General features: G+C 39.6%; 1 protein-coding gene across 1 annotated transcript in view; it reads left to right on the top strand.

Moving 5' to 3' along the window:
* Window positions 1-21,909, top strand: part of GRIN3A (glutamate ionotropic receptor NMDA type subunit 3A) — a 168,303-nt gene that overhangs the window by 122,015 nt on the left and 24,379 nt on the right. Inside the window, exons 4-6 of the mRNA XM_042455849.1 lie at window positions 6,149-6,294; window positions 8,503-8,618; window positions 19,007-19,158. Coding sequence (XP_042311783.1) covers window positions 6,149-6,294; window positions 8,503-8,618; window positions 19,007-19,158 — 414 coding nt within the window. The remainder of the gene's footprint in view (window positions 1-6,148; window positions 6,295-8,502; window positions 8,619-19,006; window positions 19,159-21,909) is intronic.

Here is a 21,909-nt window from a genome sequence, read left to right as displayed (position 1 = left end):
GAAGTAGCTATCTGTGTAGTTGATGCTATTTTCACTGTGCCAATAAAATTACTGTATTCTTATAAAATGTTTTAAAACCCTGAAAGATCATTGCATTGGAATGAAAAAAGTCACCACATCTGCAGGAGCCACAATTTCAGACAAGTTGTCTTGTTGCCTGGAATTTCCAGTATTAGGGTTCATGTGAGATGATTTGCTGCCTGAGGCAAGGGATAAGATGGTCCTCCTCCTCCTCATTCGTTGTACAGAAGATAGCTGAACTGGCAACTGACTCAGAGAAGACAGCAGTGTCCTCTACTATTCCTGAGGGCAGCAGGCCATCCCAAGATTTGGAGGGATGGTTCCATGGTACACACAGCTGTCTCCTCTAATATCCATATCATGCTTCATACCAAACGATGGGCAAGACCAGCATTTGGTATTATCCTCAAAAGGCAGTGAGAATTTTACAACACTGAGGAACAGAGGTCTGGTAAAAAATGTCATCTATTCCCAAATCAGATGTATTTCAGGTGGCAACACAGCTATGAAGAAGTGGATCACAGATGTCCCTGAGCCAAAGCAATATTTAAATTCTGAGGGAAAGACAGAGTGCGTTAATGGTATTTATATGAGCCTGGTGCCTGGAAAGAGCTAGTGCTCTCTGCCAGAGACATTATGAAATGTGATCTCCAAATTAGCACAAACCTGCATTCCATCTGATTTCTTGCAACAGTGTGGGTAATATCTCTTGGGTTTATAGGTGTCTTGGGCAGCCTATCTACATTTTTGCAAGACTGGCTGTGTCACAGAGCCAGAGATGAATCTGCGGTATTTTAGTTCATTTAGATTTAATCAGAGTGAATCAGTGAGTGCACAACTGCAATGACTGCATCCCTGGCCAGTTTTTTAAGATAGTGTGCCGTATGTCACCAATAAAACTTTGATAGCACCCAGTGCCCTACTGTGTTATGGGACAATTATTCACTTTTCTGTTTGGCTCAATGTCAAATTAAATGGAAAATAGCTAATTCCGAGGATGCATTTCAGTTATCTAAAGTTGTGGAGATGTCTCTAGCTAACTCCACTGCAGTGCATTACTTGCTCCAGAGAAACTCCTTGAATTGCTTAATGTTTTCCCACACTGGGCCAATCCAAATACAGCCATAGTTTCCTTATCTATTACTGTTATTCCATCTCTTAAAATTGCAATTTACTTGCTGGAGGCAACCGTTGGTAATCATCAGTGACCAGTCTCATGGGCTACAACCATTAGCAGAACTTTTTTATTATTAATGCTTCAAAAATCCATTTTTGTTTGTTCCTACTGCCATCACTTCTTTGGGGGTATGTATTCCAGCAACCCACTTTGTTTTCCTCTTGCATTGGTGGCATTCTGCCTCATTAGCAAAGTCCATGCTCCCTATCATTTCCATTGGCCACCACATTGTCTTTTAAAAGGTCACATTTTCTGGTCAATGTGTATGTGCACAGCCCTCCGTTTGAGATGTAGTGCTGAGAATAGCCAAGAAGAGAAACAAATAGATTCAAGAACAGATTAAGCCTGAGCTCTCCCTGGAAGCCAGGATTACTAGACTGAGGTTGTCACACTTTGCCTTCATCATAAGAAAGCCTGAATCACTGGAAAATACAATTATGCTAGGAAAGGTAGAGGGCAGCCAAAAGAGAGGAATACCTTATGCCAAATAGTTAGATTCAATCAGTGAGGTCATGGGCATGAGACTGCAGGACCTGAGCAAAGCAATGGAGGACAGGAGGTCTTGGAGATTTCTCATCCACAGGGTCACCATGAGTCAAGGTCAATTCAAGAGCAGTTAACAACAAACAAAATTCCATTGAAGTGTGTGCAGCGTACATCTGAAAAGAAATGTATTGGATTGGACTGCATAAACTGTCAAAAAGCTAGGAGCTATTGAAAAATAAGCATCTCTCCAATTCCACTTTTTTCCCATTTTCCCCAGGAAAGCCACCACTTTCTTCTGTTAGGTTCTCCACCTCTTGAAGCTGGAACAAGGTGGGCTGTAGCATGATGCGTATACAGAACAGGCATGCTTTCCTCAACTATGTACATGAGCACCAGCCAATGATGATCTGGTCTTACATTCATGCTCATTAATCATTGGCTGGAATCCTGTTGGAATCATAAGTATAGGTAATTTTAACGGTTGTTCAAGGGGATATTCACTGCCTCCTTGTTCAGTAACCCTCCCTCTCCCTGAAGATACTGAAATATTAGGAGAAAGGCCTTAACATATAGTGAGCTCAGAAATACTTTTACAATACTGTTGGATGGTGAAAATATTTATATCATTAAGTTGCTCGTATGTCAATTGTTAATAGTAATACTAGTGACATGCTTTGTTCTTGGAACATTTGGAGTTTGAAGTAGCCTGGAAATTTCCAGATACAAGTCTCATTGGGGGATGGTGAGATTTGTAGTTCAAGAAATCTGGATAGTACCAAGCTATACTTACAACATTATCTGACAGTCAGTGCAGTTACATATTGCCACCAAGTATAGGTCTCTTCATTTATATGTATGCTCTTCACTTTTCAAAAACCATCAGTTGCTTAAGAGAGAAGGCATAAAACTTGAAGGGAAAATGTAAAAATATAAGTAAAATGCCAGCAAATGCTCTTTGAAAAGCAATTAGATTACATTTCATATTAGAAAAATAAGATAATGTTGTTCCTATTCTTTTAAATTATGTCCAGAATGTAACTCTGTTATACCCACATTACAAAAGTGGCCTCCTCCTCTCCACCCAGCAGGCTGCCATGGTAGGGTTGAAAACCTTACAAAATCTTTTGAAATTACGGAGTTTATCACACGTGAGGAATTGCTCTTAAATTTGAATGAAAAGAAAGTGGGGCCAGAACACATTCGCTTAAAGTCGGTAGTTTAGCAAAATTACGTGAATGCTCATTGCATTCGAACTGGCTCCCCATTGACCAAAAATAGTATGCCATTGCCCGAATTTGCATGTGGCAGTCTATCACGCAACAACGTGAAACCCCATGATTGCATTTGGACTGACATTGCCCGAAATTGCATGTGGTAGGTTATCACGCAATAACGTTAAACCTCATGATTGCGTTCAGATTGCCACTGGATTATACTTCCAGTTTCCCTTGTCTGATAAACTCCTTCGCTGAAACTTTGAAACTATGAAATTAAAACTAAAGCCATAGGTTGTAGACCTACATCTCATTCAGCTCTCCCTGTGAGTGAAGCTAGTTGCTCATCTTTCAGTCCATCCTCTTTTGCAGAGTTGTTGTGAGGTTCATATTAAAAATTATGAAGTGTACTGTATACTTAATAAACTGTAAGAGAAGTAATAAAGCACATGGATCAGAAATGTGGGACATGTTTCTTTGTGTTTGCTACACAGTTCTGTTACCTTGCTTTGACAAACCTGGAAAAAAAGAGAAGGGAGAGAGAATTTGCTGTGACAAGGCCTTGCATATATCTTTCATTCTCAAATACTGCTATTATTCTCAAGACAATACCATGATAAAACTTATATTCAGTGAGTAGTGAGTGATAATTTGGGATTTTCTGGAGTGTCCTTCAAAGATTTCTTAAGTACCTGATACACAGAGGCCACCTCACTTAGTTTAGGAATAGCGGGGGTATAATAATGCCATAATGACAGCAACCATAATGAGGAGACTGAAGTAGGCCCATGACTAGCCTGATAATGGTCCATCTTCCAAATGGCACTAAAGTGAATAAATGACATTGAGCTTTAAAGAGAAGTAGATGGAAGCTTTCTTTTTAAAAAAAGTAAAAGCGACTTTCTAGCTCTGTTCCTCAAGAGATGCTGAAAAAAGACAGGCATATGTTCAGGCTTCAATAACTCCACTCTCCATGCTTGTCATTGGCACTGTGGCATCATCCAGTGGTGAGAAGCAATATAAAGAATACTCACAAATTTCCCTGCCATTGTTTAAAAAAGGAAAAACACATCAGTACACCCATCTGAATGATGGTCAGCTGTTGAACAATTTTATCCCCCATTTCAGGACTTCTTGTGCAAATTAATGTGCACATGCAAAACCCTTGGGACTGAGAAAGGGACTATACATGGAAAGCAATCCCTTTTTAAACAAATGACATTTTCACCATCACCACCCCACTAACATCTGAAAAATATCTTTAACATCTATATGTGGTAGGCGATGGGTTTTGTATCAATGAGGTGGTAAATCCACTCCAGGCTTGTTCACTTACAACTGCATGCACCTGCCTGTCTACATGTGTTAAATGTGCTAAGCATGGTCCTATCCTTGAATTTGGCCAGAGCGAGCAGATATATGAATATATTTTCCAGCTGGATTGCAACTTTTTTGGACTTTTGTGGCATTATAGTCCAGAAATAGCAGAAAGGCTACAGGTTGGTTGTATTTTATATCCCACCTTTCTCCTGCCAAGGAACCCAAAGAAATCAAATAAAAGATTAGCTTTAAAAAACTATTACAAAAATTACAAAGACAATTCAATTCTACTAAAAATACATAGTCAAAAACAGTTTTATAATATATGTACTTCTATGGGTGACCATCAATGCATACAAGGTGTTGTAGGGCTATATTTCAGAGGAAGCAACTGGCAAAACTACCTCTGGGTATTCCTTGCCTAAGAAAACCCTATGAAATTCATGAGTTCATCAGGTGACTTGGAAGCACATACAGACACAAAGCATAATTTAAAACCTACACAAAAAATCAGAGCACATCAAACAATATCCTGCCATCGGATTAAAATTAGTCAAAAGCCTGTCTAAATAATAAAAAAGGAGATCAAGGAAAGGGTTAACTGAACCTCCATAGGAAAGGAGTTCCACAGCCTAGGAGCAACCACTGAGAGGGCTCTCTTTTGTGTCTGCATCAACCATGCCTGAAAAGTGGTGGGTGCAAGATAAACCCTCCCTTGAAGATCTTAAAATTTGGGTTGTCTCATGTGTGGAGATTTAGGCCTGTTACAGACTGCCAAAATAAAGCTACTTCGAGTCTCTTTGGAGGTATGCTATTTAAATGATGCATGGGTCCTAAGAGTCCGGAGGTTGCGCCAAAGCCACACTCCATTCCTAAGCACTGGAGTGCAGCTTTGGTGCAGTTTCCGGATTCTTAGGACCCGTGCATCATTTAAACAGCATACCTCCAAAGAGACTCGAAGCAGCTTTATCTTGGCAGTTTGTAACAGGCCATAGTCTTTTAGATAGTCTGGGCCCAGACCATTAGGTCATAACCAGCACTTTGAATTCTGTCCAAAAATGGATTGGGAGCCAGTGAAGTCATTTCAAAAGGGGAGTTACATGATCATAGTAGATAGATATAGAGGAACTCAGAGATAGATAAGAACAAATTCCAGCTGCTAGACCCAGCCAGAGTAAACCCTCTAATCAATCACTATATGGTAAGTCAAAGTATTTTATATGTATATATTTTCCATTGATTCAATGACTCTGCTCTTGGCGACATTTGAAATTTGTTTTGGCCACAAATATAGATAAAATAATAACTAAAAAAGCACTTTTAAAATATTGTTCTAATTATTATTATTATTCTAAAAATTATTGCTGAGAGGTCAGCATGGTGTAATGGTTTGAGTGTCAGAATATTACTCTGGGAGACCAGGGTTCAAATGATGGGGCAGATATTTGAACCCTGGTCTCCCAAAGTGTTGGATGACCTTGGACAAGTCTAACTCTTAGCCTCAGAAGAAGGCAATGGCAAACTTCCTCTGAATAAATGTTGCCATGAAAATCCTGAGATAGGCTGCCCTAAGTAAAAACTGATTTGAGGGCACTGAACAGCAACAAATAATATTATTAATAGGCAAGCTGCTCTATGCTGGCAGTCATATATCTGCCAGCACAGACCTGCTTGGAGTGCCTTTCTAACCTGTAGGCTTCCTCCATTATCATCACTACTAAGGAGAGTGCTTTCTTGTGGATGTAAACCATAGCATATCAGGCAGTATCGTTCATCCGAAGGCTGCAATCATGACATTCCTTAAATGAAGAAATAGTGGTTATCATCAGTGTATTGTGGCTGAAAAGAATTACAGTCTAAGAAACTTGAGGAACTGATGTCAATACAAATTCTTTGTCATTTAAAAAAATATTTTGGCTTTTTCCTTCAGCTACACCACCCTTCACAGGGGTTTCGCTTTGGAACTGTGCGAGAAAGCAGTGCTGAGGATTATTTCAAGCAAAGCTTCCCTGATATGCATGAATACATGAAAAGGTTCAATGTGCCTGCAACTCCAGATGGAGTGGATTACCTGAAGTAAGTATGTGCCCTGTGGCATTTGATCTAACTCAGGTATGATTGTAACAGTTGGGTGGCTGACCACAGAACCTGTATTTTCTATTAATGCTGTAATGGTTGGGTGGAGGACCATAGAACCAGTGGTTTCTATTAAGGCTGGGATTCCCATGCTTTGGGAGTTGCACAGCCCATGCCAACACATATCAGAAGGTACTTTACAGAGGACATATCTCTGACTGAAGAGTTTTCAGATGACAGCCTTCTGCCTGAATGCATGCTCTTTTTGAAGAATCAATTTCAGTTTAAAGATAAAGAACTGGGCACAAGGAGAAGATTTAAAAAACATGGGGGAGAGAGAAGGATACCCAGAGTCATCCATCAGCAGTTAAGCACCTAGACAGCACAATAAGCAAACATACAGATCACCAGGTCACAGCCTTCCCCATGATGATCAGGTATATTGGATGTCCAGCAGTAGTTATTATGTCTGAAGTTCCATGTATATCTTAGCATAATCAAATTTTAGACAAATCTGTATTGATGTCCTGTATTGACAACTCTGTACTTCCTTTCTTGGTAATACAAATGGGGGCCTTGGTTTTGGGGAAGGTGGATGTTACAAGCAGTGAAATTAGTATTCACAAGCAGAAGCTGAACAACAACCAGTCCCACACCACCACTGTTACCACAGAACAATAAAGCAGGCTAACTTTTCTTTGTAAAAACACATGAATTCTTTAAAATACTAACAGTTTCATAATATCTCATGATGAGAAGCTCTGTAACATGTGCCCTTCAAGCATAGAGGAGAACAAGGGGAATGCAGATTGCAAACTCAGGGGATGTCCAGATCGCACCTGAAGGGGCAGCCTGCAGCAGCCTCCATCTTTGCCAGATCAGGGCCGCAGCCCCGATCTGACCTTTTTGTGCCCTTTGAAAACACCAGCACCACGACTTTAAAGGTGCTTCTTTGGTGCTGTGTCATCTAGATGCAGCACCAGAGGAATGCAATGATGCTGCGCACCTTGTGGTGCGGTGCACGGTGTCACTCTGAGCTCGGCTGGAGGCGGGATATGTGTCATATGGATGCCATGCCCTGACTCCACCCCCAGGCCAGCCTTTGTCACTGGTCTGCAGACAAACTGCAGATTAATTGATGCAGGAAGAGATGATATATGGCATGAATACATGCTATGCCTAAATTCTTACGCAGACATGCAAACTAGTAGCAACTGTAGTCATGCTAAAGTTGCTACCTCAAACACTTTTAGCATTCAGAACAATGGCATGCCCCCTAAAAATGACTTGTCAGTGACTGCTGGGACCTCACTGTATATTTTGATACTTACGAAAAAGGTCTGCCAGGGAACATGGCACTTTACAAAGTGTCCTGTTTTTGTGATTTTATTGTGCTCACTTCACAATCTCAAGTCAGATAGCAGGAGGAAATGGGAGAGGCATAATTAATATAGTGGGAATACAAGCAGTTACATGCAAATAATCTATATAATCCTATGTCTCTCACCTGGAATAAAGTTCCTCTGAAATCAGTGTGACTTAACTCTGAGTAGACAAACCAGAGACCCTCACATAAGAGACAGACTTTATGCTGGGGACTGAAGGAGCATGAAAGTGTCACCGTGTGCATTTCATATGGATCTACCAATATTTAGACGAACTACTTTGAAGCTCCATCATTTGCAGTGAGTGAGTTAAGTGTAATCTTAAATCTCTAGGTAGACATATTGTGTAGCTACTACTCTTAGATTTCTGATATCTAATTATTCTAACTTATACTGTAAAGACTTTCTTGATAACTTCTATTTTGTCCCAAAAAATACATATTTTTTTTAAATCAGTGGTTGTTTTCCATTATATTGTTAGATAAAATGTATTGTTAGTATTTATAAACCATCTTGGTTTCAATTCATAGAGATAGAATACTTTTCAAAAAGAAAAAAAATCAGATAAACCGGTTGGTTGTTATGTATCCTGACCTCAGAGTCAAATATATGTGTTTATTGACTTATGAGTTAGATTTTACTTTGATTTTTTGTTGTTGTTGTTCTATTCTGTATATGTCAAAAGACCTCCTGAGGATTAAGTCAAATAGATCTGGCATTTCCTTCCAGACAAAATAAGTCCTGTATAAATGAGTAAAGTTGTACAGGCTTTCGTTGCTTTGTTGAATGATTTTTGGTGTTGGTTTTATGCCTTGATTTACAGGCAAGATCCAGAGAAATTAGATGCCTTCATCATGGACAAAGCACTCCTGGATTATGAAGTATCAATAGATGCTGACTGCAAACTTTTGACCGTGGGGAAACCATTTGCTATTGAAGGTATGAAAAAGCTTCCTACAAATACAGCCTACACAGCAGAACTGCAGTTCTTACTGGTGGTTTTATATGTTTCTTTTACAACCTATGAGGCCACAAAACAGTTTAAAACAGTAAAATAACTATAAAATGTGGAACGTTTTGATAATAAAAACAGTAAAAAAAAATTAAAATGGAAGCATAACAATAAAATATAGGCCAAGAGGCAGTGTGGGAACACAGAACAACCAAGAAGACTAATAGAGCAAGCAGTTCAGGAGGGGTTAGCCTGAGATGTATATCTTGCTATATCCGCAGAGAGGAGACATCATTTTTACCTGCAGAACACTTCTGCCAGTAATAAGCAAAAGATCCCAAAATGGGCATTCTAGGGGCAGGGAATAGGCAGTCCAGAGGAAGCTTTGGATCTGCTATATCTAAAGCATTGAAATCAGCACTGTCATTGATGGAAGCATCTTTTGATAGGCTAATAGACTAGAGGGGAAACTTCACCCCTCACACCCAGCTTAAGGGGTTCCACTTCTTCCACAATTGGCTTCCAGAGGTTCTCCCATTTCCAGCACTGCCTTCTGAACTGGCCAGTCATGTAGCCATGACAAGATTATACCTGTTCCTTTCTTGCCTTTCTGAACCCACAAAGGAGTACAAATGGAGGTCCCCTGATAAGTGAGGACTAGGGCTCCATGCATTTCATGCAGCTGCTGTAAATTTGCAGCCCCCATTGGCCATCACTTGACACCTTTTCCAAACATCTTTCTTGATGTTTTAATCAAATTGGTGATTGGAACAGGGAAGCTGTTTTTCTGCCTTCAGTTCCCTAATCACTGGGTGCTATGCTGTATTGAGGCTGACATCAAGGTAACTCAAAGTGTGGCTTGAAAGCCCAGCCTGCCAGCAGCACTTGCTAAAGACCTTGGAAGACATTAGCAGTCCTTAGATGAAGGCCTTCTTGCCACAGGGTAAGCAGAGCTGTAAATGATCTGCACACACACACACACAATATTCCATAGCAATCTATCAGTCCTCCATATCCACTGACCTCTGTGCCAAACCCAACACTTTCCAGATTTGGAGACCTGACATGTTCAGTGAAGCTGCAAGATATCTGGTTGCTTCATCTGTAATTTAGCTCCTGTTTAAATAACTTTAAAGATCTTGCAATCCAACCTAACAGTCAGGAAGGTCAGGTAAGGAGTCTTTGAAAAGTTTACTGTGAAACCAGTAGATATGTAACAACAGTTTTAAATAGGTACACCAGATGTGAGAAACCTGTAGTTCTTCAGATGTTGATGGGATACATGAAGTCTAACCATATCTCCAGATCCTAGGTACAGTAAATGTACCCCTGGAATACCCTTTTCTACCAACAATCAGATAAAAATATTTTGACATCAAATTTTTGCAAACAATTGAGTTTGTACCAGTTGCTAAAAAAAAAATATGCACTGTAAGCCACTCAAAATGTGTGTCTTTCCAGGGCTGTTACTCCATGTGTAGCTATTTCTCTGCCTTTAGGAATCCAGTAGTCTCCTGGAAGGCTTTCACACTTTTGCAAAGTCATTCCTTTCTCTATATCTAATCATTGTGAATGGATTTTGGCTTATTCTATTTGTACAGTAGAATGAGATAGGAGGAAGAATTAAACATTTTAAGATTCCATAACTGAATGTACCATTTCAATTTGGCTTCATTTTCAGGTATTTTCCATGTGGAAAATAAGTAGAATGCTAGCACAGGAGGGGAAAGGATAAGCTAAAATATTTTTCGCTAATGCACAGGTTTTTCCTTCAATTTCCAAGGAGTTCTGGGTTAAACACTATGTGGTAAGCAATAAAAAAAATGAGGGTTTTGTACTGCTTCCCAAAGCCTACTGATGCCACCCCACTATCATATATTGATAGTACCATTTAATCTATATAAACCAGTCACCTTTGTAGAATAAGTGTATAGGGTAGCCAGTGGGATTTAATAGCAGTAATTGGATTTACCCTCCTCTCATTGTTATAGGCCTGACTTGGATTTAGTTTCTTGGATGCACCAAAGAGACTGAATCCAAAAATTAGCTTTTATGCATATTGGTTCTGAAGTGCCATCATTTAAAAGCATCATTGGACTATTTTAGTCACTATTTTTCTAGGTGCCAAATCCAAACCCACAAAATATCCTCAATATGTTCTATCCTTCCATGAGCTTGAATCCAGTTCTCTCTCTCTCTCTGGCAGAAATGGACTTTAACTTTCTGTAGCATAGCTATTTCTTTCTCTATATATGCACTTAGTTGATTAGAATGGGCAATCCCCTAGAGCGGGCCAGCTCAGCTCATAAAATCTCATTTTATCTATATATACACACATACCCCTATAATACATGTTGCCTAATTTTCTAGAAGTATAACATGACATTGGGGCTGCTGCCTCCCCCTGCTCCTTTTCAGTTTACTGCAGATGGCTTAGTGGGCTATGGTTCTACCACAAATATAGTAGCTATGAATTTGCATGTGCTAAAAGGGTGATATTATAAGCATTTAGCAGTTTTCCTGCTGGCTAACTGCAAATTCCTTTGTGATTTCACCCACTTAATAGACAAAAAGACTTCTTTTCCTTTCCAAATTGGTGTGAACCTGATGCTCCTCTCAGTTTGTCAGAAGTTCCCAGTTCAATTAGAGGTAATGAAACAGTTTACAAATGCAAAGAATAGGTACATTTTTTTCCTCTCTCTGAAGATTTTCACACAACATCGTTATATCGTTCCTTTAACATCCCAAAGTGTAGTGGAATCATCATAACAGATAGATGATTCCAAAAGATTTTCACCTGAGGCTATTAGTGTTCTTAAAATGTTGCTATATCAGAATTCAGCAATAAATTATTACAAAATGGTTTCAAAACAGTTACATTCACACACTGGACACAGTAATGTTTCAGCAACAATTTAACAACACTAACAGCCTCATGTTATGATGATTACACTACACTTTGGGATGTTAAAGGAACAATATAGCGATGTCGTGTGAAAATCTTCTGTCATCCTGCTTTCTATGTATATACATACACACATATAACCCTCCTGTTATGTTGAGAGGAGGGATGTATGCAGTGTCACTGAGCTAACATAAAAGCAGGGTTAGGTCTCTCATGGTTAGTTTTTTGTGGGTTTTTCGGGCTATGTGGCCATGTTCTAGAAGAGTTTCTTCCTGATGCCAGCCACAGATACTGGCGAAACGTCAGAAAGAAACTCTTCTAGAACATGGCCACATAGCCTGAAAAACCCACAAAAAACTATGGATGCCAGCCATGAAAGCCTTCAACTTCACATCTCTCATGGTTGACCCAAGGCACTGTTCCCTATTGGAATTAAAAGACAAGATGGCACCCACAACCACCAGCTTTCCATGTGCAAAGCTGATTGGACAGGCAATTAATTATTTCAACAAATCCTAACAGGACTGTCCAAGAACTTAGTACTTCCCTTATTTCTCTCCTATAGATTTGCCCCTGAATAAGTCCCTGGAACTAGGTCAGTTGCACATATTTGAGTATGAGCATTCAGTCTGGATTGGTAGTTTGGCAGGCTCAAAAGAAACAAGTGGTCTAAAACAGGGGTGAGGAACCTCTAGCCCTTTAGATGCTTTGTCCTACAAGTCTCCAAAGCCATTACCATTGGCCATACTGGGTAAATTTGGTAGAAAAGGTAAGCCAAGACATCTGGAGGGCCTATTGCTTCTCTGTTGCTCCCCTTAAACTGTAAATTAAGGAGGATGTGTACTGAAATGCAAAGGTGGGTACAAATGTTGTTATATCCATTGATATACTGCCCCAGTATTGGGATGCCAAGTGGCTTATAGGTAATTAAAACCAGAATAAGTTGCACATTTTCATGCAAAAGCATCAGTAAAATATATGTTATTTTAAAAAGCAATTAAACAGTCTATAGAATTAAAACCATTTAAAAAAATTAATTGAAAGACAGGATATATAAAAAAACAATAAACAACACACCATTAAAAGCCCATTAAATTCAGTTCCTGAAAGCCTGTTGGAATAGGAACTTTTTTCACTTCACAGCAGAAGAGCCATCCTAGCATCCATACAAGAGTTCCAAATTTTAGAAGGTACCCAAAAAATGTGCCTGAGAAGGCACTGGGACTTAGAGAAGGGCTCCTCCAAAGATCTTAGAGCCTGGGCAAGCTCATGTAGGGAGACAGTTCTTCAGACATCCTGGATGTGAGAAAGATGTTTTCTGTTTCTGTTGAAATTCACACTTAGGGTGTGTGAGTGTTCAGGATCCACACTGTTACACATTTAGATGCAGAAACTAATATGTGCCAGTGTAAATCAAATGTTTTTCTTGGACTGTCACCTGTAAATAGCTCCCAGCATTTTGTCCCACTCCTCACACATTGTGTCACACTTTCATGCGATCAAGAATAAAGCAACATGTTAAAAATGTACTGTGCGTGAGGAATGCAGTTAAAATCATTTCTTTTTTTTCCACATTTCCTTTTGAATAAATAATATGTTTAACTTGTGCATCCTTCACCTTTAACACAGCATATAATCTAAAACCCTAAGAAACAGGCGCCAGGGTTTGGAGACAGAAGCCCCAATTCATCCACTGAATTTTACAGGGGCTTCAGCTGTTGGGACTCTCCTCCTCCACCTGGAAATGTTCTCAGTGACTGGAGAGAGCAAAGAGAGAGCAGAGTTTCTTTCAGTCCCATCAGTGACACATGTGAAATGCTCCACTTCTGGTGAAGGGACTCAGAGATTCTACATACAATGATTTAAATCTAATTGCAAATTCAAACTAGAGTCAACTCATTGAATCAACAGGATTAAATACCGGTAAATGTTATTTTTCCAAGTTCCCAATGATTCAGTGGAACTTTTCTAATTGGAACTAGCAATTGGATTTAGGCCAGTCTACTTGTCCTCCACGTGTACCATGCACTAAGCACAGGGAATGATACACATATGGCTGTTTTGTAACAAATGAGCCTGCAGAAAAAGAAAGAAATGAATTTATGTGTGTTCACACTTAAAAATGAAGGTATCCAGATGATTTGTGGGTGTAATATACACATATACATGCTCTTAAATCTTGGAGGACCACCTCTCCCCATATAATCCGCCCCGCACACTCAGGTCAGCCGGGAAGAATTTGTTGAAGGTCCCAAATGCGCAATATGCGGCGACCTCACAAAGGGCCTTTTCCATCTCGGCCCCAAAAATGTGGAACAACCTTCCCAACAAGCTCCGTTCCACCACCTTTCTGGATCTTTTCAAAAAGAACCTTAAGACCTTTTTCTTTCACCAAGCCTTCCCCCCCCCCCCCCCTGAGATGTGATATTTTGTCCTTTCCCTCTACTGGTAATGACTTTTGTAATATTTTGGACTTTTCTCTCAGCTGGTCGGGTAATAGTTTTTTAATATGAATTGTTTTATTGTTATGTCTGTAATCTTGTATTGGAATTTTATCTGTATGCCACTTTGATCACCGCAGAAAAGCGGGATAGAAATAAAAAAATTATTATTATTATATATTATTATGTACAAAGAACAAAGGGAATGGCTGCCTGTCACTACTCTTAAATGGGAGTAGTATTGTTGGAGACTATAGACTGCTTAGTAGCAATTAATGTAAAGATTATGGTTCTATTAGGATTTATTTTTGTGTTATTTTGTTATTGTTTATTTGACATGGAGTATGTGCTTTTGATTACCTTTACTGAGAACTATTGCTGATTTCAGAGACTCATGAACAGATCCTAGCAGTGGCCAGGAACAAAATCCACCCAAATAGATAAGAGAAACTCTCATTGTACTGAATGATGTAGGCATTTCATCTTCAAATGCTTTTTTCTCCCTTTGGCACAATAAAATCCTATAATAGAATAAGAGTGTATTTAGAGCTGGGAAAAGAATAGAACTGTATGGATTGTTTCCCATTTCAAAAAACTACTGTAAATCTTAAGTTCTATACATTAGCTTTGAGGTCAAGGTTGATGCTAGCACACCAAATCAAGTGACAGCTTAAATAAACAGAGCTTGGAATCATACTTTTTAAAAGGAGCCATAAAAAAGGATTAGTTAATCTTTACTTTGAACATCCCCGGCATATCACGTAATGGTTTTCAGAAATGACTGGTGCCATTTAGAAAGATAACTTGGAGAATTACTCATGGCTATACCATTCTACAGCATTGTTCCCAATCTTGAGATCTGCAATTTGGGAAGGGTAGTTAGAATTCTCAGCCAGAAGACTTTAGTGCCTCGTCAAACTACAATCCCCAGGATTCCATAGAGATGCAACTCATTAGAAAGATGAGCTCTTTCCTAATTCTGAAAATAATTATACCAGAAAACTATTTGTTGCTTTATAGGAAAACCTAGTCCTCAAACACTCTAATTTAATGACACATCCAAAGAATCTGTGTCTGGAGATTCTGAGATGGAGGCTGAATTTTAAACTAGATTAGTCTTAATTCAGTTTGGACATCACTTGGCAACCACACTTCATGTAATGTGTGGGCAAGCTGGAAAATACTCAGAGAAATGTGACAAACAAGTTATCTGTGTAAAGTCCAGAAAGCAGATTGTGCTTCATACAGAGAGGTATTTCAAAATTTGTGGAGAAAATGATAAATCCACAGCTTGGGAAAGTGACTTTTTGGATCAAAAACTTTCAGAATCCGCCCATCGGCATGGCTGTCAGTCTTGCACAGTGCCCATGCCTGGGGATTCTGGGCACTTCAGTCCAAAAACTTAGCTTATCTGGACTTTGGATAAATCCTTGTTGTTCAAAAGACCAAGGATAGTCAGCAGGTGAGCTGTGGACTGGATCTGAGCCTCAGAACCTTATTATAAGCAACTTGGATAAAGGAAACAACACCCCAGACTAGGAACAAATACTTCAGAAGAGGGTGTCAGGGAGAGAGGAAGATGTAGAAAGAGAGACGTTCTTTCACACTACAACATGATAGCACTAAGATTCCAGTTTAATTGCCATGGCAACTTCATATGAAATCCTGGGATTTGTAGTTTAGGAAGGGTACTTAGAATTCTTTACTCAAGACTCTAGTGCCTCACCAGACTACAAACCCCAGGAATCCATAGGATGCAACCATGATAATGAAATCATAGTGCTACAATTGTATAATGTGAAAGAGCTCCAGAAAGAAAAGGCTGGTGTCAAAAAAAAAGGGGGGGGGGGGGCAGACAGAGGAAGAAAAAGAGAGATACAAAGAAAATATATGGCCCTACTTTCCAGTCATGTGGAGCTTCAGACGGAATACCCCTGAAAAAATGCATCTCTGACAAAAAAATAAAAATCTCAAACTCTGTATCACATTGACACTCCAGAAATTTGAGCTGAGATAGTATTATATTTTGCAGTTGCTAATGCAAAGCTGGAATGATTTCCCCAAGGCAAAAAAATGCAAGGTTTGAGGGCAGTTTTGCCTAGAAAACAAAAATAAAACAAGTGATATAAGTGTAAAAGTGAAGCCGTGAAAGACAAAATACACAGGAATACATTTTAACAACTGCATTGATTAAAAAGTTGGAGCTAAAACATAATATCAAACCATATACGTATCATAACATACCATGTATGTATTCTATGCACATGTATGGTACTGGAACCTGTGCATCAGAATGATGTGAAATTTGGGCAGATAAAAGGATGTAATTTTCACAAAGCCTATAGTTACAGTACGGAAACTATAGAGGTTAGGAAAGTCAATTACTCTCAGAGGCCCCCTTGCAGCATGGTCACCAGGCTAGTTGGGGATTCTGGGGAGAATAGTCCAAAAGGTAAATCTCCCGAATTCTAGGGACTCACCACCACAAGATATAGTAATGCCTGCCAATTTGAATAACTTTAAAAGAGTTTCAGACAACTAGTACAGCATGTAGTTAGCTTTTTGTCAGAGTGTGTCTACACTACAGAAATAAAGCAGTTTGACACCACTTTTAACTGCCTTGATTTAATGTGATGGAATTCAGGGATTTTTTAGTTTCATGAGCCTTCCTTATGAGAGAGCTCTGGTGCCTCCCCAAACTACAAAACCCAGAATTCCATAGCACTTAGCCATGGAAGTTAAAATCGTGTTAAACTGCTTTATTTCTGCAGCATAATAGCAGCCTCCATATCTCCATATCAGAGGCAATCCCAGTTTCTGACCAACACAAAAGAAAGAGTGCTATTTAATTCATGTCCTGAGTGAAATAAACAGAATCCACAGGGGAAAGGGAGACATATCTCCAAGTGCTCAGTGCATGGTTTTTTCTTGTTTTTTAATGGGGTAATGTTTTTGTTGTTGTTGTTGTTGTTTAAAAAGCCCAATGCGTTTCAACCTGTGTACATATTTCAATGGCTTTCTTTAGGGGCAATGTGAAAAGGTTCAGCTAATGGAACAAGATTTTCCATGCCAGACATTTCTGTTGTTAGATATCACGTTACCCCTTGAGAAGGGCATTCAAATGTACAGTAGTCCCTCTTTATCCATGGATTCTTTATCCACAGATTCAAACATCCATGGTTTGAAAATATTTTAAAAAATACATAAATTCTAAAAAGCAAACCTTGGTTTTGTCATTTTACATAAATGAAATAATTTTACGATGCCATTATATGTAAGGGAACTGAGCATGCACGCATTTTGGTATCCCTGGGGGTTCCTGGAACTAAACTCCAACACATACTAAAGGCCTACTATATACATATGCCAAAATACATTGGGCTTTCCACCACTACCACCAAAAAACCTCTATCCACTGAGCACCTGGAGACATACAGTGGGACCTTGGTATCCACTGGGGTTTGATTCCAGGACTGCCAGTGGATAACAGAATCCATGAATGCTCAAGTCCCATTATATACAATGGCATGGTAAAACAGTGTCTTTTATATAAAATGGGGGATCAACGTTTGCTTTTTTGGAATTTATGTATTTTTCAAATATTTTCAAGTCGTGGATAGTTGATTACTTGGATAAAGAATCTGTAGATACGGAGGGCTGGCTATTGTGCCCTTTTTTCCAGTGGATTCCTAAGTGAAACAAAGGCTTCATATTAATATCACAATGACCATTGTATCAGCAAAATGCTGAACTATGTAAGGCTTTGAACTGATCCAGCATGGCTTTTCTTATGCTCCAGAGCTCAGTAATTGGGACAGCCTTTCTGCTAGCTGATGCAAACCTAATTCTAATGCATAGAGGGTTTCAGCTATTGTGGTATAGTGGTTTGAAAGTTCAGTAGACTAGGATTTGAATCCCTGCACAGCCATGGAAACCCACTGGGTGACCTTGAGTGAGTCACAGGAGTTTATCACATGGGAGAAATCCCATGCGGAAATGGGGGTTTAAATTAGAAAAAAAACTACAAAAGTGAGTTAATTTTCACACAACACCATTGTTAAAGTGGTGTTAACCTGAACGGAAAGTAGATTGAAAGTAGACAAAAGCTGCTCCTTTTTACTTTAAAAAAATTCCAAAAGTAAAAAGGAATGGCTTTTGTCTACTTTCCATTTGGGCTAACACCAGTTTAACAATGTGTGTGTGAAAATTAATCCACTTTGGGTTCCCCCCCCCAGCTTTTAAATCCCATTTTTGTATCGGATTTCCCTGGTGTGATAAACTCCACAGTCTCCCAGCCTAGTCAACAGAAAATCACCATTGAATCAGTCTGCAGAGTTTCTTCCATAGAAGAGAAGCACATGAAGGGACATAACCACACTAAAATGTCTGATACTGCATTGGACCAGTCCTTTGAAGTTGGCTTGCTGCCTGAAAATGCAACACATGAACACTTCCATGTGAGCTTTTTGAAATTGGGCTTTGTAATGGGAAAGATCAACGTTCCACTCAGTAGCTGGTAAACTTATAAGGACATGGCTCACTGCTGGGATGTAGATATTTCAAATGGGCCCGAACAGAGAGGCCAAAATAAAGCTGCTTTGGATCACTTTAGAGGTATGCTGTTTAAATGATGCATGCATCCTAAGAGCTGGAGGCCACGCCAAAGCCATGCTCCAATCCTAAGGACTGGAGCAAAGCTTTGGCACAGCTTCTGGCCTCTTAAGATGAGTGTGTCATTTAAAAAGCATATCTCCAAAGTGACCCAAAGCAGCTTTATTTTGGCCTGTCTGTTCAGGCCCAAATGGCACACTGAAATCGTTACAGCCAGAAGATCTACTCATCAGTAACAAGCTTTGCTAGGATGCCTCTTCCCATGGGCTGCTGCTTTTCTCCTTTTCTTCATGTGCCAGCAGTACACTAGCTATCAAAAACTGGAATGTACTCATTTCTTTTTTGGTCATTATTGCAAAAAGCATGGACAAGTCACCATGCAAGATTACACTGATTTTTTGTTCTTGTCTTTCTCTAGGGTATGGTATTGGCCTTCCTCCAAACTCTCCACTAACCTCAAATATCTCAGAACTGATCAGCCAGTATAAATCTCATGGCTTCATGGATGTCTTACATGACAAGTGGTACAAAGTAGTGCCCTGTGGGAAAAGAAGCTTTGCTGTGACAGAGGTAAGAGATGCACCACTATTATCTGTCTGACACTATCTTGGATTTGCTCAGAATGTAAATGCTACCTCTACATCTATCCTGGAAGAAATTGGCCTATGGTAAAAAGGGAAGGAAGATGGCTTCAATGTAAAAGGAATTGCTTGATGATGATGTTTGTAGAGCAATTGGAAGAAGGGGTTGGAATCACTATAGGGACCTGTGGGCAAAGGGCTGCTGTGGGTTTCTGGTCAGTCTCAAAATGTTCAGAGTACTGGAGTATGTACACATGCATGCATCACATGTGTAATTTCTGAGCGTGTTACTTTCCCTCCCTCGCCTCTCTAGATCTTTCTGTCTTTCTGGATGCATCCACACTGTAAAAATAAGGCAGTTTGACACTGCAGTACAGTTCGCTGTAACTCCAACCTGTGAAATCCTGGGGTCTGTAGTTTTACAAGGTCTTTAGCCTTCTCTGCCAAAGAGTGCTGGTACCTCACAAAACTGCAAACCCTAGGATTCTGTAGGATGAAACCATGGCAATTCCAGTTGTTTCAAACTACATTATTTCAACAGTGTAGATGCACCCAGCACTCTATGTGTGTGTGTGTGCTTTTTGTTTCTATCACATAAGTAATGCCCCTTCCTTCTTTTCTCCTCTCTCCACCTCCCTCCCTCCTTCTCTCTGTCTCTTGGCTCTTGCTAAAAAGGGGGTTTGCCATTGCCATCCTCTGAGACCGAGAGAGTGTGACTTGCCCAAGATCATCCAGTGGGTTTCCATAGCTTAGCTGGGATTCAAACCCTGTTCTCCAGAGTCATAGCCCAATGCTCAAACCACTACACCACACTGGCTCTTTCTGATTCCCCCTTAACCCAGCCTGCCTTTGGGGTTTTATTTTATTTTATTTTAACTTTTTCATACAGACCTCTGCTATTGCTATTGATGTTGTGGGGGAAGAAAAAGAGAGATGGATGGGTGGATGGATGGATGGATGGATGGATGGAATCAACCCAGCTTAGGAATAGTAAGGGGGAGAGGAGGTCACATTGACATCATGTGATTAAATTATGGGGTGGTGTGTGCTGGGGATTCACGCATGTATTATATGCAATGGGGAAAATAATTTAGCTCAATAAGGAGCAGCAAAAGGGCCAGGGTAGCACCAGCCAAGATCTTTCGCCTTTGTCCAACAGATCCAAACCCACATAATTCCAGAGCCAGTTTCTAAATTAATGTAGTTAAATTAGAAACAGGGAATCAACACACACATAAGATATCTCTCTCTCTCTCTCTCTCTCACACACACACACACACACACACACACACACACACACAGCAAAGGTGGGAGAAAATGAAGTGTTAGAGGCTTTCCTAATGGAGATACTCTACTGATCCTGAAGCGTGGCTCCAATCACAGGGAAAACCGGAATGAGGATGGCTCAGGGGCTGCAAGTGAGAGAGTGGCCAAGCCAAAGAGGTGCACAGATCAAAACCAACAGAGATTCTGTATGATTCCAAGCTACACCAAATTGTTACTGTCTGTGCACCTATATTTATACTAAAAAAAATAAAGTGGAGGGCAGTCATTTAGGAATTGTTATGTTTACGTGTTTTTCCAAAGTGAGAGGAATAACGTTTGATCTGACAAGTGTTGTAAACCTTTCCAATCAAAGAGAGTTCAATCTTTTGAAAGAAACCCCTTTTATCTTTGATATGCACAATCACTCCAAGCCCAGTTCTCTTCACATGTGAATGGATGGTGTTATTTCATGTCCAGTTAAGTGTCCCTAGCTTCTCCGTGCTAAATTTGCAAGCGTGATCTGGCTAATTTTCTGCACTGGAAAATCCTTTATTGGACTACTTGCCTGAAACATATCAATTTCATATCACAGTCATAGTGAAGTGAACTAGAGATGGCTCTTATGCTACCATGAAATTTCCTCCCAGTGGATGATCAGTTGGCTCAACTCTGCTCTCTCTCCACCAGCAGTTAACTGGTTGTAGCTGTTGTTGCTATGTGCTGTCAAGCTGGCTTTGACTTGTCGCAACCCTATGAATGATAGCCTTTGAAAAGATTGTGTTATTAACATCTCTGCTCATTTCTTGCAAATGCAGGACCATGCCTCCTTTGACGGAGTTCATCCATCTGAAATGCAATCTTCCACTTTTCCTACTGCCTTCCACTTTGCTATGTGTTGCCACCTCTTAAAGTCATGTTGTCTCATGATACGTCCAAAGTGTTACAGCCTTGGTTTAATCATTTCGACTTCTAGACAGAGTCCAGGCTTGATTTGCACTTGATTTGCACAAACCCATTTATTTGTCCTTTTGCCTATGTATGGTATCTGTACACCCCTTCTTCAGCATCATATATCAAATGGTGATTTTGAAACAAAAACAAAAAAATCCTTTATTTTGGTAACATAATCCAATATAAAATTCGTAGTAGAAGAAACATTTATTCAGGTCTGATGTATTTGTCTTCTTTATTGTGTGGTGTATTTTAAGCTGTTTTAAATTGCTGTTTTTAACAAGATTGATTATTGACATTTTAAAACTTTATTATTATAAAATTTAGCTGTACTTTGTTTTATCTGTGATAAACTGTGTTGGGTCTTGTGGTTGGATTTTAGAGCAAATCAAGCCTGAGCTCTCCCTAGAAGCCAAGATGACTAGACTGAGGCTATTGTACTTTGTGCATCTCTCTCCATTCCAGATTTAAAAAAAAATAACACACCTTGATTATCTTTTATCTAAAATGCTTGGAACAAAAA

Source organism: Sceloporus undulatus, chromosome 2 (genome assembly GCF_019175285.1).
Source record: "Sceloporus undulatus isolate JIND9_A2432 ecotype Alabama chromosome 2, SceUnd_v1.1, whole genome shotgun sequence".
In the NCBI taxonomy this organism is placed as follows: Eukaryota; Metazoa; Chordata; class Lepidosauria; order Squamata; family Phrynosomatidae; genus Sceloporus; species Sceloporus undulatus.
Note: the sequence above shows the minus strand (reverse complement) of the source record. Positions and strands in the feature narration are given on the sequence as shown.